The 16,369-nt window shown below is 31.6% G+C and overlaps 2 protein-coding genes across 2 annotated transcripts in view; one reads left to right on the top strand and one right to left on the bottom strand.

The window, feature by feature from the left end:
• The window catches only part of LOC126734006 (ankyrin repeat and IBR domain-containing protein 1-like), a 41,992-nt gene extending 27,092 nt beyond the window's left edge, over window positions 1–14,900 (top strand). The window contains exons 13-22 of the mRNA XM_050437516.1: window positions 293–710; window positions 761–1,003; window positions 5,237–5,410; window positions 5,463–5,655; window positions 5,717–5,907; window positions 5,960–6,127; window positions 7,366–7,587; window positions 7,646–7,801; window positions 7,852–8,161; window positions 14,074–14,900. Of these exons, the coding sequence (XP_050293473.1) occupies window positions 293–710; window positions 761–1,003; window positions 5,237–5,410; window positions 5,463–5,655; window positions 5,717–5,907; window positions 5,960–6,127; window positions 7,366–7,587; window positions 7,646–7,801; window positions 7,852–8,161; window positions 14,074–14,281 (2,283 nt within the window). The 3' untranslated portion in view covers window positions 14,282–14,900. The remainder of the gene's footprint in view (window positions 1–292; window positions 711–760; window positions 1,004–5,236; window positions 5,411–5,462; window positions 5,656–5,716; window positions 5,908–5,959; window positions 6,128–7,365; window positions 7,588–7,645; window positions 7,802–7,851; window positions 8,162–14,073) is intronic.
• A 1,145-nt stretch (window positions 14,901–16,045) lies between these two features.
• The window catches only part of LOC126733942 (sodium-dependent noradrenaline transporter-like), a 92,725-nt gene continuing 92,401 nt past the window's right edge, over window positions 16,046–16,369 (bottom strand). Inside the window, exon 17 of the mRNA XM_050437431.1 lies at window positions 16,046–16,333. Within this exon, the coding sequence (XP_050293388.1) occupies window positions 16,235–16,333 (99 nt within the window). The 3' untranslated portion in view covers window positions 16,046–16,234. The remainder of the gene's footprint in view (window positions 16,334–16,369) is intronic.

The following is a 16,369-nucleotide window of genomic DNA, read 5'->3' on the forward strand; positions in this document are numbered from 1 at the left end:
ATATTCTAATGAAACAAACGGACAAATACTCTCTAGACTATTCTATATAAACATTCTTTTTAGTCCACAGTAGTCCGACACATAGATTTAAAAATAATGACTAGTGTTTGAGCAGAGAATGTCTGATCTAAACTTTAAAGTCCAAAATTCCAAAGACTAATAGGAATATTTTCATCAAACAAAAAACATAATATTCTGCACACTATTTCCCGTAATATTCATCATTCTTTTTCACAAACACTGTTTAGGGTCCAAGCCAATCTGTAATAGACCTTTTTTGCATCTGTTTAAGAACGAACTGGAAGAAATAACGGAAAAACTAAGCGAAATGATCGCCAGACCATATTTACGCACCCCCAAGGCGGTCATAGTGCAAACCTCCACCCTAACGCGTAGAAAACGTCACGAATTTGTCCGTGCGGTTGCTCAAGGCCTTATTCCCCCGGAAACTCCACCAACCCTAAGGAAAAGAAAACGGAAACTGGTAAGCAACCTTCACTGTTCCACTCACATTCCAGAAGTGCACGTAAGTTTCCCTCAGAACGATCTGGAGGACACCTCCACCTGGATAAAGGACTGCGATTGGCCGGGAGATTATGACACAGACGAAGAAACTGACTTGAGTGTCACTCTAAAGCGCATGATCAGCAGAAGTCCGATAAGGGAACACGAGTGCGGACTGTTGTGTAGCAGTCAAGGATGCGGAACTAGTAAGTGTCTTAAAATAGACATTTCTTAATTGTATAAATTCTTATTACAGGGCCGGACTATAACGTGGAACTGATCATAGCCCTGGAAATGTCCCGTTTGCAAATGATCGAGGATCAGGTGAGGCAATCCGAGCATACTCCGGTCACACCCGATCCAGGCTCGAGTATTTCGACTAATAGTAACGAGAGCACCGACGATCAGCTGAAGTTGGCCATACATTTGTCCTTGCAAGAGTCCACTGCCAAAATTAGGAGGGAAATGGAACAGAGGGAGATGGAGGAGCGAATTAATGGTAATTCTACAAAATATTCTCTAATTCTCTCATGTGTAGTAGAGTCTAAAGTGATTACTTACTTTGAGGTCCAAAATCTGGAAAATGAGTAGGCATATTCTTATGGAATTAAAAGCATAATGTTCTATGAAGTATTTCCTAAATATATTCCTTTGAGGTCACATTGGTCCGAATAACATTTTCGAAAATATTTGCATTTTTGTGGAGTGGAGTCTAAGATGTATTGGAGTCTAAAGTCTGGTGACTTTGACGTGCAATATCTAGAAAACGAATAGGAATATTCTTATAGAATAAAAAGCTTAATATTCTATGAAATATTCCCTAAATATCTTCTTTTGAGTTTACGTGAATCCGAACAAGATTTTCAGGATTATTTGTATTTTTAAGTAGTGGTGTCTTTGGAAAATGTCTGAACTTATCTTACGGTCAAAAATCTAGGAAACTAATAAGAATATTCTTATGCCGTGAAAAGCATATTTTTCTAAGGAATATTTCGTAAATATGTTCTTTTGAGTTCATATGGGTCCGAACAATATTTTCAAAAATATTTGCATTTTTGGGTAGTAGTGTCTATAGAAAATGTTTGAACTACAGATGATTACTCACTTTGAGGCCCAAAATCTGGGAAACTAAAAGGAATATTCTTATGGAATAAAAACCTTAATTTTTTATGGAACATTCTCTTAATCTCTTTTTTTGAGTTTACGTAAATCCGAACAAGATTTTCAGGATTATTGGTATTTTTGGATAGTGCTGTCAAAAGAAAATATCTGATAGCTCACTTTGAGATCCGAAATCTAGGCAACGAATAGGAATATTCCTATTCCGTAAAGAGCATATTTTTCTAAGGAACATTCCTTAAATATGTTCTTTTGAGTTCACATTGGTCCGAACAATATTTTCGAAAATATTTGCATTTTTGTGTAGTAGTGTCTATAGAAAATGTCTGAACTGCAGATGATTACTTACTTTGAGGCCCAAAATCTGGGAAAGGAATAGGAATATTCTTATGGAATAAAAAGCAGAATATGCTACGGAATATTTCCTAAATTAACTCTTTTTAGTTTCCGTTGAAACCGAACAACAGTTTCAGGAATATAAAAATTTTTGGCTAGTGATATCTAATGTCTGAACTGAAGATGACTACTTACTTTAAGGTCCAAAATCTAGAAAACTAAAAGGAATATTCTTATGGAATAAAAAGAAAAATATTCCACGGAATATTCCTTAAATGTGTTTTTTTATGTTCACATTGGTCCGAACAACGTTTTCAGGAATATTTGCATTTTTGAGTAGTGATGTCCAAGTACGATACGTGATTTGAATCGACCACTTATTTCGGGTCCAAAATCTATAAAATTAACTAGAATATTCTTAGGACTGAACAGGCCTTATATTTACTAATAATGTTTTTTTATGAATTTCAATTTTTAAAATTGATTTTTTAAGATATTTGCATTTTCAAGTACATAAACACCACCTATGAAAAATTTCTGAAATGAGGATGGTTTCTCACTTTGAGGTCGGAAATCTGGAGAACTAAAAGGAATATTCTTATGAAACTTAAAGTAGAATATTCTAGAGAATATTGCCTAAAAATGTTCTTTTGAACCTATATTAGTCCGAACAACATTTTCCAGAATATCTGAGTTTTCGGATATAGGTGCCTAAGTCAAATATTTTTGAATGATTTCAAACTGATTACTTACTTTAAAGTCGAAAATCTGGAAAACTAATAGGAATATTCTTATAAAACAAAAAATAGAATATTCTACAGACTATTTCCTAAAAATGTTTTTTCGACTCTTAATTAGTCCGACCATTATTTTTGCCAATATAAGAATTTTTGTGTATAGGGGTCTAAGCAGATGTCTGACCTGAAGACTACTTACTTAAAACTCCAATATCTGGAAAACTAAAAGGAATATTCTTATAGAATAAAAAGCATAATATTCTACGGAATGTTCTCTGAATATATTTTTTTGAGATCACATTAGTCCGAGAAATATTTTCAAAAAAAATTAAATTTTTGTGTAGTGGTGTCTATGAAGAATTTCTGAACTAAAAATGATTATTTACTTTAAGGTCTAAAAACTAGAAGACTTATTGGAATATTATTATGGAATAAAAAGAAAAATATTCCACGGAATATTCCTTAAATATGTTCTTTTATGTTCACATTGGTCCGAACAACGTTTTCAGGAATATTTGCATTTTTGTATACAGGTGTCCAAGCAGAATGTTTTTGAATGATTTAAAGCTGACTACTTCCTTTAAAGTAGAAAATCTGGAAAACCAATAGGAATATTCTTATGAAATAAAAATTAGAATATTCTGCAGACTATTTCCTAAAAATGCTCTTTTGACTCCTAAGTAGTCCGACCATTATTTTTGATAATATAAGAATTTTTGGGTATAAGGGTCTAAGCAGATGTCCCACCTGAAGACTACTTACTTTAAACTCCAATATCTGGAAAACTAAAAGGAATATTCTTATGGAATAAAAGGCATAATATTCCATGGAATATTCCTTAAATATGTTCTCTAATGTTTACATTATTCCGAACAATGTTTTCAGAAATATTTCGCATTTTGAGTAGTGATGTCCAAATACAATTCGTGATTTGAATCGACCATTTATTTCAAGTCCAAAATCTATAAAATTAACTGGAATATTCTTAGGGTTGGACAGGCATTATATTTACTAATAATGTTCTTTTATGAATTTCAATTTGTAAAATATTTGCATTTTCAAGTACATAAACACCACCTATGAAAAATTTTTGAAATGATGATGGTTTCTCGCTTTGTGGTCCGAAATCTGGAGAACTAATAGGAATATTCTTATGAAACAAAAAGCAGAATATTCTACAGAATATTGCCTAAAAATGTTCTTTAGAGCCTACATTAGTCCGAACAACATATTACAGAATATCTGAGTTTTTGTGTGTAGGTGCCTAAGTCAAATATTTTTGAATGATTTCAAACTGATTACTTACTTTAAAGTCGAAGATCTGGGAAACTAATAGGAATATTCTTATGAAATAAAAATTAGTATATTCTACAGACTATTTCCTAAAAATGCTCTTTTGACTCCTAATTAGTCCGACCATTATTTTTGACAATATAAGAATTTTTGTGTATAGGGGTCTAAGCAGATGTCTGACCTGAAGACTACTTACTTAAAACTCCAATAACTGGAAAAGTAAAAGGAATATTCTTATGAAATAAAAAGCATAATATTCCACGGAATATTTCTTAAATATGTTCTCTTATGTTCACATTGGTCCGAGCAACGGTTTCAGAAATATTATGCATTTTGAGTAGTGATGTCCAAATACAATTCGTGATTTGAATCGACCACTTATTCAGGTCCAAAATATTTAAAATTAACTAGAATATTCTTAGGGTTGGACAGGCATTATATTTACTGATAATGTTTTTTTGAGAATTTCAAACATTTTTGAAAATATTTGCATTTTCGAGTACATAGCCACTACCTATGAAAAATTTCTAAAATGAGGATGGCTTCTCACTTTGAGGTCGGAAATCTAGAGAACTAAAAGGAATATTCTTATGAAATAAAAAGCAGAATATTTTACAGAATATTGCCTAAATATGTTGCTTTGAGCCTATATTGGTCCGAACAACATTTTCGAGAATATATGACTTTTTGGGTATAAGTGCTTAGACGAATGTTTTTGAATGATTTCAAACTGACTACTTCCTTTAAAGTCGAAGATCTGGGAAACTAATAGGAATATTCTTATGAAATAAAAATTAGAATATTCTAAAGAATATTTCCTTAAACTGGTTTTTTGACTCCTAATTAGTCCGACCAACATTTTCGAGGATATATGAATTTTTGTATACAGGTGTCCAAGCAGAATGTTTTTGAACGAGTTAAAGCTAATTACTTACTTTAAAGCCCAAAATCCGGAAAACTAGTAAGAATATTCTTATGAAACAAAAAACGGAATATTCTACAGACTATTTCCTAAAAATGCTCTTTTGACTCCTAATTAGTCCGACCATTATTTTTGACAATATAAGAATTTTTGGGTATAGGGGTATAAGCAGATGTCTGACCTGAAGACTACTTATTTTAAACTCCAATATCTGGAAAACTAATAGGAATATTTTCATAAAACAAAAAGCATAATATTCTATAGACCTTTGACTTCCATCCAGTCCAAACAACATTTTCATAAATCTTTAATAAAAACTTCTCAGGGTACCAAAAAACGAACGCCGACCTGACAGTCGACTACTTCCTAAAATCCCTGGCCAATCACAAGATCGACCTGAAAGCTTTGGAACGAATGGAGCCAGATAGAGAGGTGGTATTCAGATCGTGCAAGGGAAACGAGGATGGGAGATTCAAAATCTCCGATATACACGAAAATGGTTCGTTGAAACCTGCTTTTGAAGCGACAGAAGTGACTTTAATATTCTTCAGGTTATATATTTGGCAATGACGACTATGACGAGATGTCTAGCTTGAAGAGATGTCACTCGACAGGAGATATTTGTCCAAGGAGGACCAGAAAAGGACCACTGACACGTATGAACGGTACTGACGAGCCTAGGTACCACTTGGATTCGGATCACAGTAGCCAACACGAGGAGAAACCTGAGGATATGGTTCGAAGGTACTTAATTGATGTTTTAGAAGGTCTTATAGTGGTTTTTATCATTTTTTTTTGTGAAAAGATATTTAGCACTGCCATCTACATCAATACGCACCAAACAATTTTTGCTATTCCATAACGCACAACAGCAACACCACGAGGAGGAGTTTTGCCAAGGACAGAGTTCAATGGAGGACACGACCATCTCGGATTCCCTTAATGCCGACATGGAAGTTAGTGGGATTTTGAATTCTACCACTGACGAAGATTTAGGTATAAAGGGGTGACATTAGGGTTAAAGGGTGTAAATGGAGTCAATTTTTAGTTAACAAGATTTACGAAGAAGAAACCAAAAAGACTGAGCAAGTAGCCAAAGAAATGCCGTGTAAAAAGCACAGCCACAACCCGTTCGCTAGTCTTAAGGCTAAACTGTGTTCAACCCATTTGCCCAAGTCTGGGTACCTTACTAAGCTAGCTGTAAATAAGAGTATAGGTAAGTATTGAGGAAAATGTTGGGGGTGTTATCAATAGGATTGGATTTTGAGAGAACCGTTGCAGGTACAAGAAATCTGATTGTACCATTGTCTTAGTTGGAAAAAATTAGTTGAAAAAGAGTATCATGTCGATGGGGTTGTTTTGATTTTTAAAAAATTTTTTGGATTTTTGAGAGAAGGGCTAGTGGTACAATAAATCTGTTTGCACCATTCTGTTAGTTGGAAAAAATCAGTTGACAAAGAGTACCACGTCAATGGGTTTCTTTTAATTTTTAAAAAAATTTCTTGAATTTTTGAGAGAATTGTTAGTGGTACAAAAAATCTGATTACACCATTCTCTTAGTTGGAAAAAATTAGTTAAAAATGAGTACCATGTCAATGGGTTTATTTTAATTTTTAAGTCTTTTTTAGATTTTTGAGAGAACCGTTACTGGTACAAAAAATCTGATTGCACCATTCTCTTAGTTGGAAAAAACTAGTTAAAAATGAGTACCATGTCGATGTGTTTATATTAATTTTTAAAAAAGTTTTTTGAATTTTTGAGAGAACCGTTAGTGATACAAAAAATGTGATTGCACCATTCTGTTAGTTGGAAAAAATTAGTTGAAAATGAGTACTATGTCAATGGGTTTATTTTAATTTTTAAGACTTTTTTGAATTTTTGAGAGAACCGTTAGTGATACAAAAAATCTAATTGCACCATTGTGTTATTTGGAAAAAATCAGTTGAAAAAGAGTACCATGTCAATGGGTTTACTTTAATTTTTAAAAAAGTTTCTTGAATTTTTGAGAGAACCGTTAGTGATACAAAAAATCTGATTGCACCATTCTCTTAGTTGGAAAAAATTAGTTAAAGATAAGTACCATGTCGATGTGTTTATATTAATTTTTAAAAAAGTTTTTTGAATTTTTGAGAGAACCGTTAGTGATACAAAAAATCTAATTGCACCATTCTGTTAGTTGGAAAAAATCAGTTGAAAAAGAGGACCATGTCAATGGGTTTATTTTAATTTTTAAAAAAGTTTCTTGAATTTTTGAGAGAATTGTTAGTGGTACAAAAAATCTGTTTGCACCATTTTTTTAGTTGGAAAAAATCAGTTAAAATGTAGTACCATGTCGATGGGTTTATTTTAATTTTTTAGCAAGTTTTTTGCGTTTTGATAGTTTTTGAAGGAAACTTTTAATCATACATTGGAAGAATGTTAACATTTTATTAACGAAATCTTGTTTTTTTAAAGGTTTAATAAGTAGCGAACATAAACCAACCAAAAACTACACATGCGATCACACCACACAAAACGCAGAATCCAGCACGAGCAACTTCCCTAAAAAATCAAACGTCATGGGGGAATCAAAGAGCGAGAAGCACAGCCCCAAAAACCGCAGAGAGGGCGGAAAAAACATATTTTCCCGCTCCACCGGGTTCCTCGTGGACTCCAATCAGAAACGAATAGGAAAAGGTGAGACCGTACCCCATAACAACCAAATAAACTCAATATTTAACTCATATGCCAATAGAACTGAGAATAAAAATATGCAAAAGCCCTCAAAAGAAGACCGCTTTAGAAACCGACAGTTCGAACGAGTACGAAAGCGAAACTGGCATCCCTAAATCGCCCACGTTATTCATTTCTGGAGTCTCCATATCCAGAACACCCGAACCTAAATCACCCGGTAAGTAAAACAACGATCCAGACAATCCATTAATAAATAATTTTCAACAGGAATAAGCTTGATCCAGAACAATTCCGGACGTCAGTCACGTTCGTCCAGTCTCAGCGTACCGGTACCTCTAAGCGCATGCTCCTTAAGCTTATCCAGTAGCAGCTTGAATACTTCAAATAATCAAAACAATTATCATAATAATTCGACTTTTCCTCCAGAACCATTCACTCCCTCTTTGGTCAGGTCTCACACTCCGGCATCGTCCAGATCGAATTTGACCACGCCTCACGATAGCCCTAGGTCATCTGCAAAGGAAAATGGCAAGAGTAAGAGCGCCAGTGAGCCGGAGAGAGAACGAGAGATGTTTAGGTAATTTATAAGAGAATTATTCAAGCTATAACAGGTTAAAAAGAAAAGAAAGAAATAATATGTAAAGTTCGAAGATAAATGTACTGTTTTTAGAAACTACTGACCCTAAAAGTGCCTTTAGACAATACAGCCTCTTAAGCGTTAAACAAATAAGCTTGATGTTATGAAATGCCTATCATCTGCAAATAATTTAAACCTGCATTTGTAACAGTAGCCACGATATGATAAGAAAAACTGAGTTTTCAGGATCTTAGATTAGTCATCGAGTGCATTCTCAAATTAATATTTAAGTCCATAATATTTTTATTGGTTTTCAGCTTGAAATCTGTGCACACCTTGTAGTGACTAAGGCAATCAGCCTACAATCAAACTTAAGATCATCTGCAAAGAAGAGCAGATAGTCACATAGTAATAAACAAGCACCAATATCGTTGACATAGATATTAAATAAAAGAGGTCCTAGAAGGGATACCTTAAATTCATAGGATTAAATTACATAGTCTGATGATCAAGTAACTTCTTAGCAAATTATATAATGAACGCGGTCAAACGCTGTTGAAAAGTCAGTATAAGCAGCGTCTACCTGAGTAGAATCTTCAAATAACTCGGTCAATAAAATCAACAAAAGTGAGAACCTTTAACTCATCAAATATTATTTTTATGCAAAGGAACTAGGGGTCCGTATGGGTTCAGTTTTCTCCAATTTATTCAAAAACTATGCAATTTACAAGAAAAACTCTTAAGACATTTTTTATAGAGAATTCGATTCCTTGTAATTTGATATAGATTACAACTATGAACGAGGCAAATAATATTTTTTTATGAAAAAACTAGGGGTACGTGTTGGTTCAGATTTTCCCAATTAACGCACAAACTAGGCATTTTCAGAGAAAAACTTGGAAGCAATTAAATTTGCTTTCATTTTCAATGCATTATAACCCTGAATACATTTTTTATACTAAAAAAACTAGAAGTATGACACCTTTATGCAAAAGAACTAGGGGTACGTAATGATTCAGTTTTAGCCAATTTATTCAAAAACTAGGCGATTTTCAAGAAAAACTCATAAGAAATTTTTTATAGAGAATTCGATTCTCTGTAATTTTATATACATTAGAACTGAGGAATGACTTATCAAAGCTCATTATGTCACTTAAATCCAGTTTCTCAACAATGAGCAAAAACGATTTACAGCTGAACCAAAAATCAAAAATATCAGAGGTTTTTTAAAAAAAGAAATAAACTTCTAGGACAAAATGCGATTTGATAAGTCACTCCTTCAAATATGTAATTTGAAATAATACCTATTTCTTAGTTTTTTAGTAAGAATATATTATTTTACGTTTTTTTCATTAGTATTTTAACAACAAATAAAAATATAAAACCTATTTAGGGGTTTTTAATAAAATTCAATGCAGGAAAAAGATTTATTTATTAAAAAAAAACAAAAGGTTTTATTCGTATATTTTAGATATGCTTTAGTTCCTTTTCTTCCTCAAGACAAAGACACTCTTCTTCCGGATCGTCGGCGTCATCTATTACCTCCAAATTTCCTTGAAACTCCTTATTGTAAAAACGGGAGGTGGATAGTGGAATAATTTCTTCCCAATTCAATCCAAATCTTTTTTCTAAAATCATACGTATATCATTCTTCTTTTTCGGTTTTATATTATTAGTCAGGGGTCGAACATAACGCACTTTCAAGTCTTTATTAAAGCTATAACCTCTCTTGCAAATTGATAAAAACTGTTTTGAGATGTCGTCATACCGATATGTTGGCTCAAGTTTAATTTTAATCTTTATCCCTTTATTAGTTCTTAATTTTTGAAGAAAGATCCTTTTCATTTCACTTATTCCTTCAACTTTTTTAAGAAATTTAGTTAAATCTTGAAAATCCTTTATATGCCAATCGGTTCCTAAAATTCTGATATCTGACCTCTTTATAAATTCTGTGGTCCTCTTTATAAAACCTATTTTCATATTCTTGTTCTTTTTTATCTTTTCGTTTTAACCTTTTGCGTAAACTCTCACTATGCTCACCTACCGACACACCTTGATCAAGATTCATGTTTTATTAACAAACAACAACAACGTAACTAGATTGACAATAATAATGCCGGCTGGTGGCGCTGCCAAGCAGTAAATGGACATAATGCGAAATCAAGCGGTTAAAAGTCAGGACATAATGCGGTTTGGTGCGTATGACAGATTTTGCCTTTAAATTACTATGGGACAAAATTGGACAAAACTGCATCGGGCCTTTATGAGTTCAGAACCACTTCAAACTCATTTTCGTCCTAGATTGGGCAAAATGCGTTTTGATAAGTCACTCCTCAACTCTGAACGAGGCAAATAATATTTTTATGCAAAAAAACTAGTGGCATGTATTCGTTTCGTTTTTCTCAATTTTATTAAAAACTATGCATTTTTATAAAAAAAAACCTAAAACGAATTTAATTTCCTTTAATTTTCTAAGCGTCATAATTCTGAATACATTTTTATACTAAAGGAACAAGATATATGACACCTTTATGCTAAAGAACTAGGGGTACGTAATGGTTCATTTTAAGCCAATTTATTCGAAAACTAGACAATTTTGGAGAAAAGCTCATAAGACATTTTTTATAGAGAAATCGATTCCCTGTAATTTGATATACATTAGAACTACGAACGAGACAAATAATATTTTTATGCAAAAAAACCAATGGCACGTATTGGTTCTGTTTTTCTCAATTTACGCACACACTAGGCATTTTTAGAAAAAAAACTTATAAGCAATTAAATTTCCTTTCATTTTCTATGCGTTATAACCCTAAATACCTTTTTTATACTAAAAAAAGAAGACATGACACCTTTATGCAAAAGAACTAGGGGTACGTAATGGTTCAGTTTTAGCCAATTTATTCAAAAACTCGGCAATTTTCAAGAAAAACTCATAAGACATTTCTTATAGAGAAATCGATTTCCTGTAATTTGAGATACTTTACAACCATAATCGAGATAAATAATATTTTTATACAAAAGAACTAGGAGAACGTATTGGTTCAGATTGTCCCAATTTACGCACAAGCTAGGCATTTTCAGAGAAAAACTAAGAAGTAATTAAATTTCCTTTTCTTTTCTTTGCATTATAACCCTGAATATTTATTTATTTATTTATTTATTTAAAATTCTTCATTACAAAGGTTCAACAATGAACATAGCATGCGTCAATTTCAAGCCTTACCTAAATGTATACACTAAAGTCATTAATAATTAAATGTTAAACAGAGACATACATATACTAACAATACTATTTTAGGTAATTTATTAAACGCCTTGGACGCTACGAAAATCGCACTCTTTTCAAATAGAGCCGTATTATGGTGCAAAATGTTGAATCTTGATGATATCTTGTAGGCATACCGATATTAAAGTCTGCGTTCCTTGTAAAGTAATGACTGTATATTTTTGCAAAAACCAAAAGTTTATAGAAGTATAACGAATATACTGTCATTATACGGTATTTTCTAAACAAAGGTGCAGCATGGTCTAAAAACCCAGCTCCATCTAGCGTTCTGATCCTGCGTTTCTGTAGGACAAGTAAACGCTCCAGCTCAGAAGAAGCCACCCAGTTGATGATACCATAAGAAAGTCGACTTTGAACGTGGGCATGAATAAAGAGTCGAACAACATCCGTGCTTACTATACGTGTTAGGTTACTTACAACAAAGCACGACGTTGCCAAGCTTTTCGCTATGTGATCGATGTGGGTGTCCCAAGTTAGCCTGCTATCGATATGTAAACCTAGAAATTAAGTTAAGTTTTCATTTCTTATTTATTGGCTATCAGTTTTTACGAGGGCACTTTGAGGGTTTTTAATAGTTGAACGGTTATCAGACTTTTTGGCGTTTAATAGTAAACCATTTTGCTTGCGCCAGTTTGAGAAGTTCATAGAAACCTCATTGCAGCTTGCAATTGCATCGATGTATGTCTGGTTGCGGACTATGATTGAGGTGTCATCTGCAAATTGACAAATATGCGAATCCTGGTTATTTATGTTATTAGAAAGATCATTATAAAATATAGGAAAAAGAAGTGGGGACAGAATTCCCCCCTGGGAAACTCCAGATTTAACATCAAGTGTTGAGGACTTAAAAATACTTTTTTTTATACAAAAGAACTAGGGGTATGTAATGGTTCAGTTTTAGCCAATTTATTCAAGAACTAGGCAATTTTAGAGAAAAACTCATAAGACATTTCTTATAGAGAATTTGATTTCCTGTAATTTGAGATATTTTACAACTATAAACGAAGAAATTAATATTTTTATACAAAAGAACTAGGAGGACTTATTGGTTCAGATTTTCCCAATTTAAGCACAGACTAAGCATTTTCAGAAAAAAACTTATAGGCAATTAAATTTTCTTTAATTTTCTATGCATTATAACCCTAAATACTTTTTTTACACTAAAAAAACAAGACGTATGACACCTTTATGCAAAAGAACTAGGGGTACGTAATGGTTCAATTTTAGCCAATTTATTCAAAAACTAGGCAATTTTCAAGAAAAACTCATAAGGTATTTTGTATAGAGAATTCAATTATCTATAATCTGATGCACATTAGAACCACGAATGAGGCAAATAATATTTTTATGGAAAAAAACTAGTTGCACGTATTGGTTCTGTTTTTCTCAATTTACGCACACTATGCATTCATAAAGAAAAATTTAGAAGCAATTATATTTCCTTTAAGTTTCTATGCATTATAACCCTAAATCCTTTTTTTTATACTAAAAAAACGAGACGTATGACACCTTTATGCAAAAGAACTAGGAGTACGTAATGGTTCAGTTTTAGCCAATTTATTCAAAAACTAGGCAATTTTCGCGAAAAACTCATAAGAAATTTCTTATAGAGAATTAGATTTCCTGTAATTTGAGATACTTTACAACTATAAACGAAGCAAATAATATTTTTATACAAAAGAACTAGAAGGATCTAGTATTGGTTCAGATTTTCCCAATTTACGCACAAACTAGGCATTTTCAGAGAAAAACTTAAAAGCAGTTAAATTTCCTTTAATTTTCTATGCATAACCCTAAATACATTTTTTATACTAAAAAAAAAACAAGAATAACTAGGGGTACGTAATGGTTCAGTTTTAATCAATTTATTTAAAAACTAGGCAATTTTCGAGAAAAACTCATAGGACATTTTTTATAGAGAATTCGATTCCCTATAATTTGATATACATTAGAACTACGAACGAGGCAAATAATATTTTATGCAAAAAAACTAGTGGCACGTATTGGTTCAGTTTTTCTCAATTTTATCAAAAATTATGCATTTTCATAAAAAAAAACCTAAAACGAATTTAATTTCGTTTAATTTTCTATGCCTTATAATCCTAAATACTTTTTTGTACTAAAGAGATATCAGATATTTATGTACCAATTTCTCGAAAACCTATAGGGCTACAATTGGTAACTTTCTTGGTATCTCCGACTTAAAATCGACATTTTTTAGGTATTCCAGTCATGATAGGTATTACAGTAATATATACATTTATTTTTCTTTTTAATTATTTTTTTTCAGGTAATAATGCACAAGGTATCTAAAAACAAAATTTTATTATTTCTTTCCTCCGCTATTTAACCCAGATAAATAAAGATAATTAAGCATGTAAACTAAAATAAATACTTGTACCTAAGCCATCGTCAAATCAACGCAATAATAGTAAAACAAACGTAGGAGAAAGGGTTTGAAAATTCAGAAATCCAAATTCAAGCATTCTGAAGAGCAACTTTACGAAGTCAAGCACTTCGATTTATTATTACCCTTATTTAAGTTCATTAATTAGAATATTAAGGGTAATTCTAAAAAGTACCCTTATATCATTTACAAAATCTATCAAAGTTTCTATCTTAGGTTTCCAAAATCGTCTACGGATGGCGCCCTAAGTTCGGTTCTACACGTGCAAGAGTCCAACCTTAGTTCCGACGACTTCCACGAGGCGCTTTTCCTCCTCGAACGTTCCCCGAAAACCAGAGACTCGAAACGGCGAAAAAAATCAAAAAAGAAAGAAAAAGACGAGAAGAAAGACAAGGAACAACAAGAGGAGAGCTCTGTTCTTTAACAGTTCGCGTTAAATAGGTTCCGCACCCTCAATATGGCGAAGAACTTTTACCTAAAAGTTTAAAACCGAAAAGACTGCGTTTAAAATAAATGTAGAAAAAAAGAAAAACAAGTTGTAAAAGTAACGAAATTACTGTGTTTGTGATACGTTTTATATGAAAAAATTCAAAAAAAAAAAAACATTTTTAAAGTGACCAAATTTGACTTCGTACGCGGCATTTATACGTTTTATGTGTATGATATATTTATTATATAGGGCGATTATTTTGTTAAAAAAATATTATATTGGAATTTTCTTGGGCATATGTTGGTCTCAAAAAAAATTCTCAATTTTACGTCCATAGTTAGAAAAAATTGTTTTTTATTTAATTTTTTTTTTAAATTTTTTGAGACCAATTTAACCAATATGATAAGGTATAAGGACAAAACTGTATTCTGTGTTACTCGTTTAAGATATCTTAGGCCTAACTTCTTGACTGACGTTCATTTTTTGTAATTTGTTTTAATTTTCTCACTTATTTGTTCTTTATTTTATTATTACTTACTCTATGTAACGTGTTTGTAAAAATATTTTCGTAGGGGTAATAAAAAAAAATTAATAAATGATGGTATTGTTAAAATTTGTTTTTTTTTCTGTTCCGGTGGGTTTTATTGGGAGGATTTATGGATTATGGATTATGGATTTATGGAGGATATATTAAAAATTAGTAAATAATTAATTTTTGTGCTTACGAGGCCGCGTGACACATATTATACGTGTGGCACGTGAAAATTCAGGTTTAAAGCTGTGTACCGTTCCTGCGTCACAGCGACTATGAATTCTTACTGGAGAATAAAATGCGTGGCCTGTGGAACTAGAAATCATATTAGAAAATTAAATTAAGATTTTAAGGTTATTAAATGCAGTGAATAAAATCTAAAAATCTTAATAATTTTCATAAAAAAAATAGTGTAAAACGTATAATAAATTACAATTTTTTTTTTAAATTAATAACATCTTTAAAAAAATTAAATAATTTAAATGCAAAAAAATAGAAATGAACAAACTTTAAAAAGTTGCAAAAAAAAATATTAATTTCGATGAAAATAAGCGATTAAATTATTTTACAAGGTCGCGTGACGCATATACGTGTCACACGTGGAAATTCGGTCTTAAAGCTTCTGTGTCACGAGAATTAAATGCGTGGCCTGGAGATCTAGAAATCATGATAAATGTGTTAATTTTATGACAAAGACGTCTACAAGAAAATTGCTTAATTTGTAAAGGAAGTGTATTAAGATTTGAAAAATTCAATAATTAAAACCTTAAACTCTCAATATATTTCTATGAAAAAATGTCATCTTTTTATGTATTTTTTTAAACTTTAATAATTTTTTTTAAAATTCTTGATAAAAAAATTAACAACCTAGCCTTTAATAAATAATTTTTAATATTTTTTAAGCATCATTAAGTCTTGGGTTCTTTAAAAACCTTTAAATACGTTGAAAAAATATCTGGACAAATTTTAAAAATTTAAAAAACTCACTACTAAAATTATTATCCTTTAAAAAATGCTTTGATAACCTTTAAGAATACCAATTCTTATATTTCTTAAAAGTTTATATTGACCTTTAAAGACCCTTTAGTAAATTAAGAAATCTTGAAAAAATAGGAACTTAAAAGTGGAAATATGAAAAAAGCAAAAAATGCATAACTTAAATGTACACGACTCACTTTCACTTATCACCAATAAAACACGTCAATTTATATAGAAACACGTTTATTTATATATTTGGCAAGCTCTCTTGTTCCCTAACATTTACACATGTAACAATAATAATAATTTTATAAATTACAATTTAACATGCTCAGCTGCGAAGGCACTGCCGCTAAGCATCTTAAATAAATAATATAAAATATATACAAGTTTATAAAATACAAAATTTTTTACATGCAACACTATTATTATATTATTTATACATACAGCCAATGTTTGGCCTTAAATCTTCTTACTAGTTTACTTCTTCTAATGTCTTCGTGTTCTTCTACGGGGGATATTGATAGGGCCAATCTCTAAAATAGTTTATAAAAAAAATTTGAAAAAAAATT

This window comes from Anthonomus grandis, chromosome 3 (genome assembly GCF_022605725.1).
Source record: "Anthonomus grandis grandis chromosome 3, icAntGran1.3, whole genome shotgun sequence".
Taxonomy (NCBI): domain Eukaryota; kingdom Metazoa; phylum Arthropoda; class Insecta; order Coleoptera; family Curculionidae; genus Anthonomus; species Anthonomus grandis.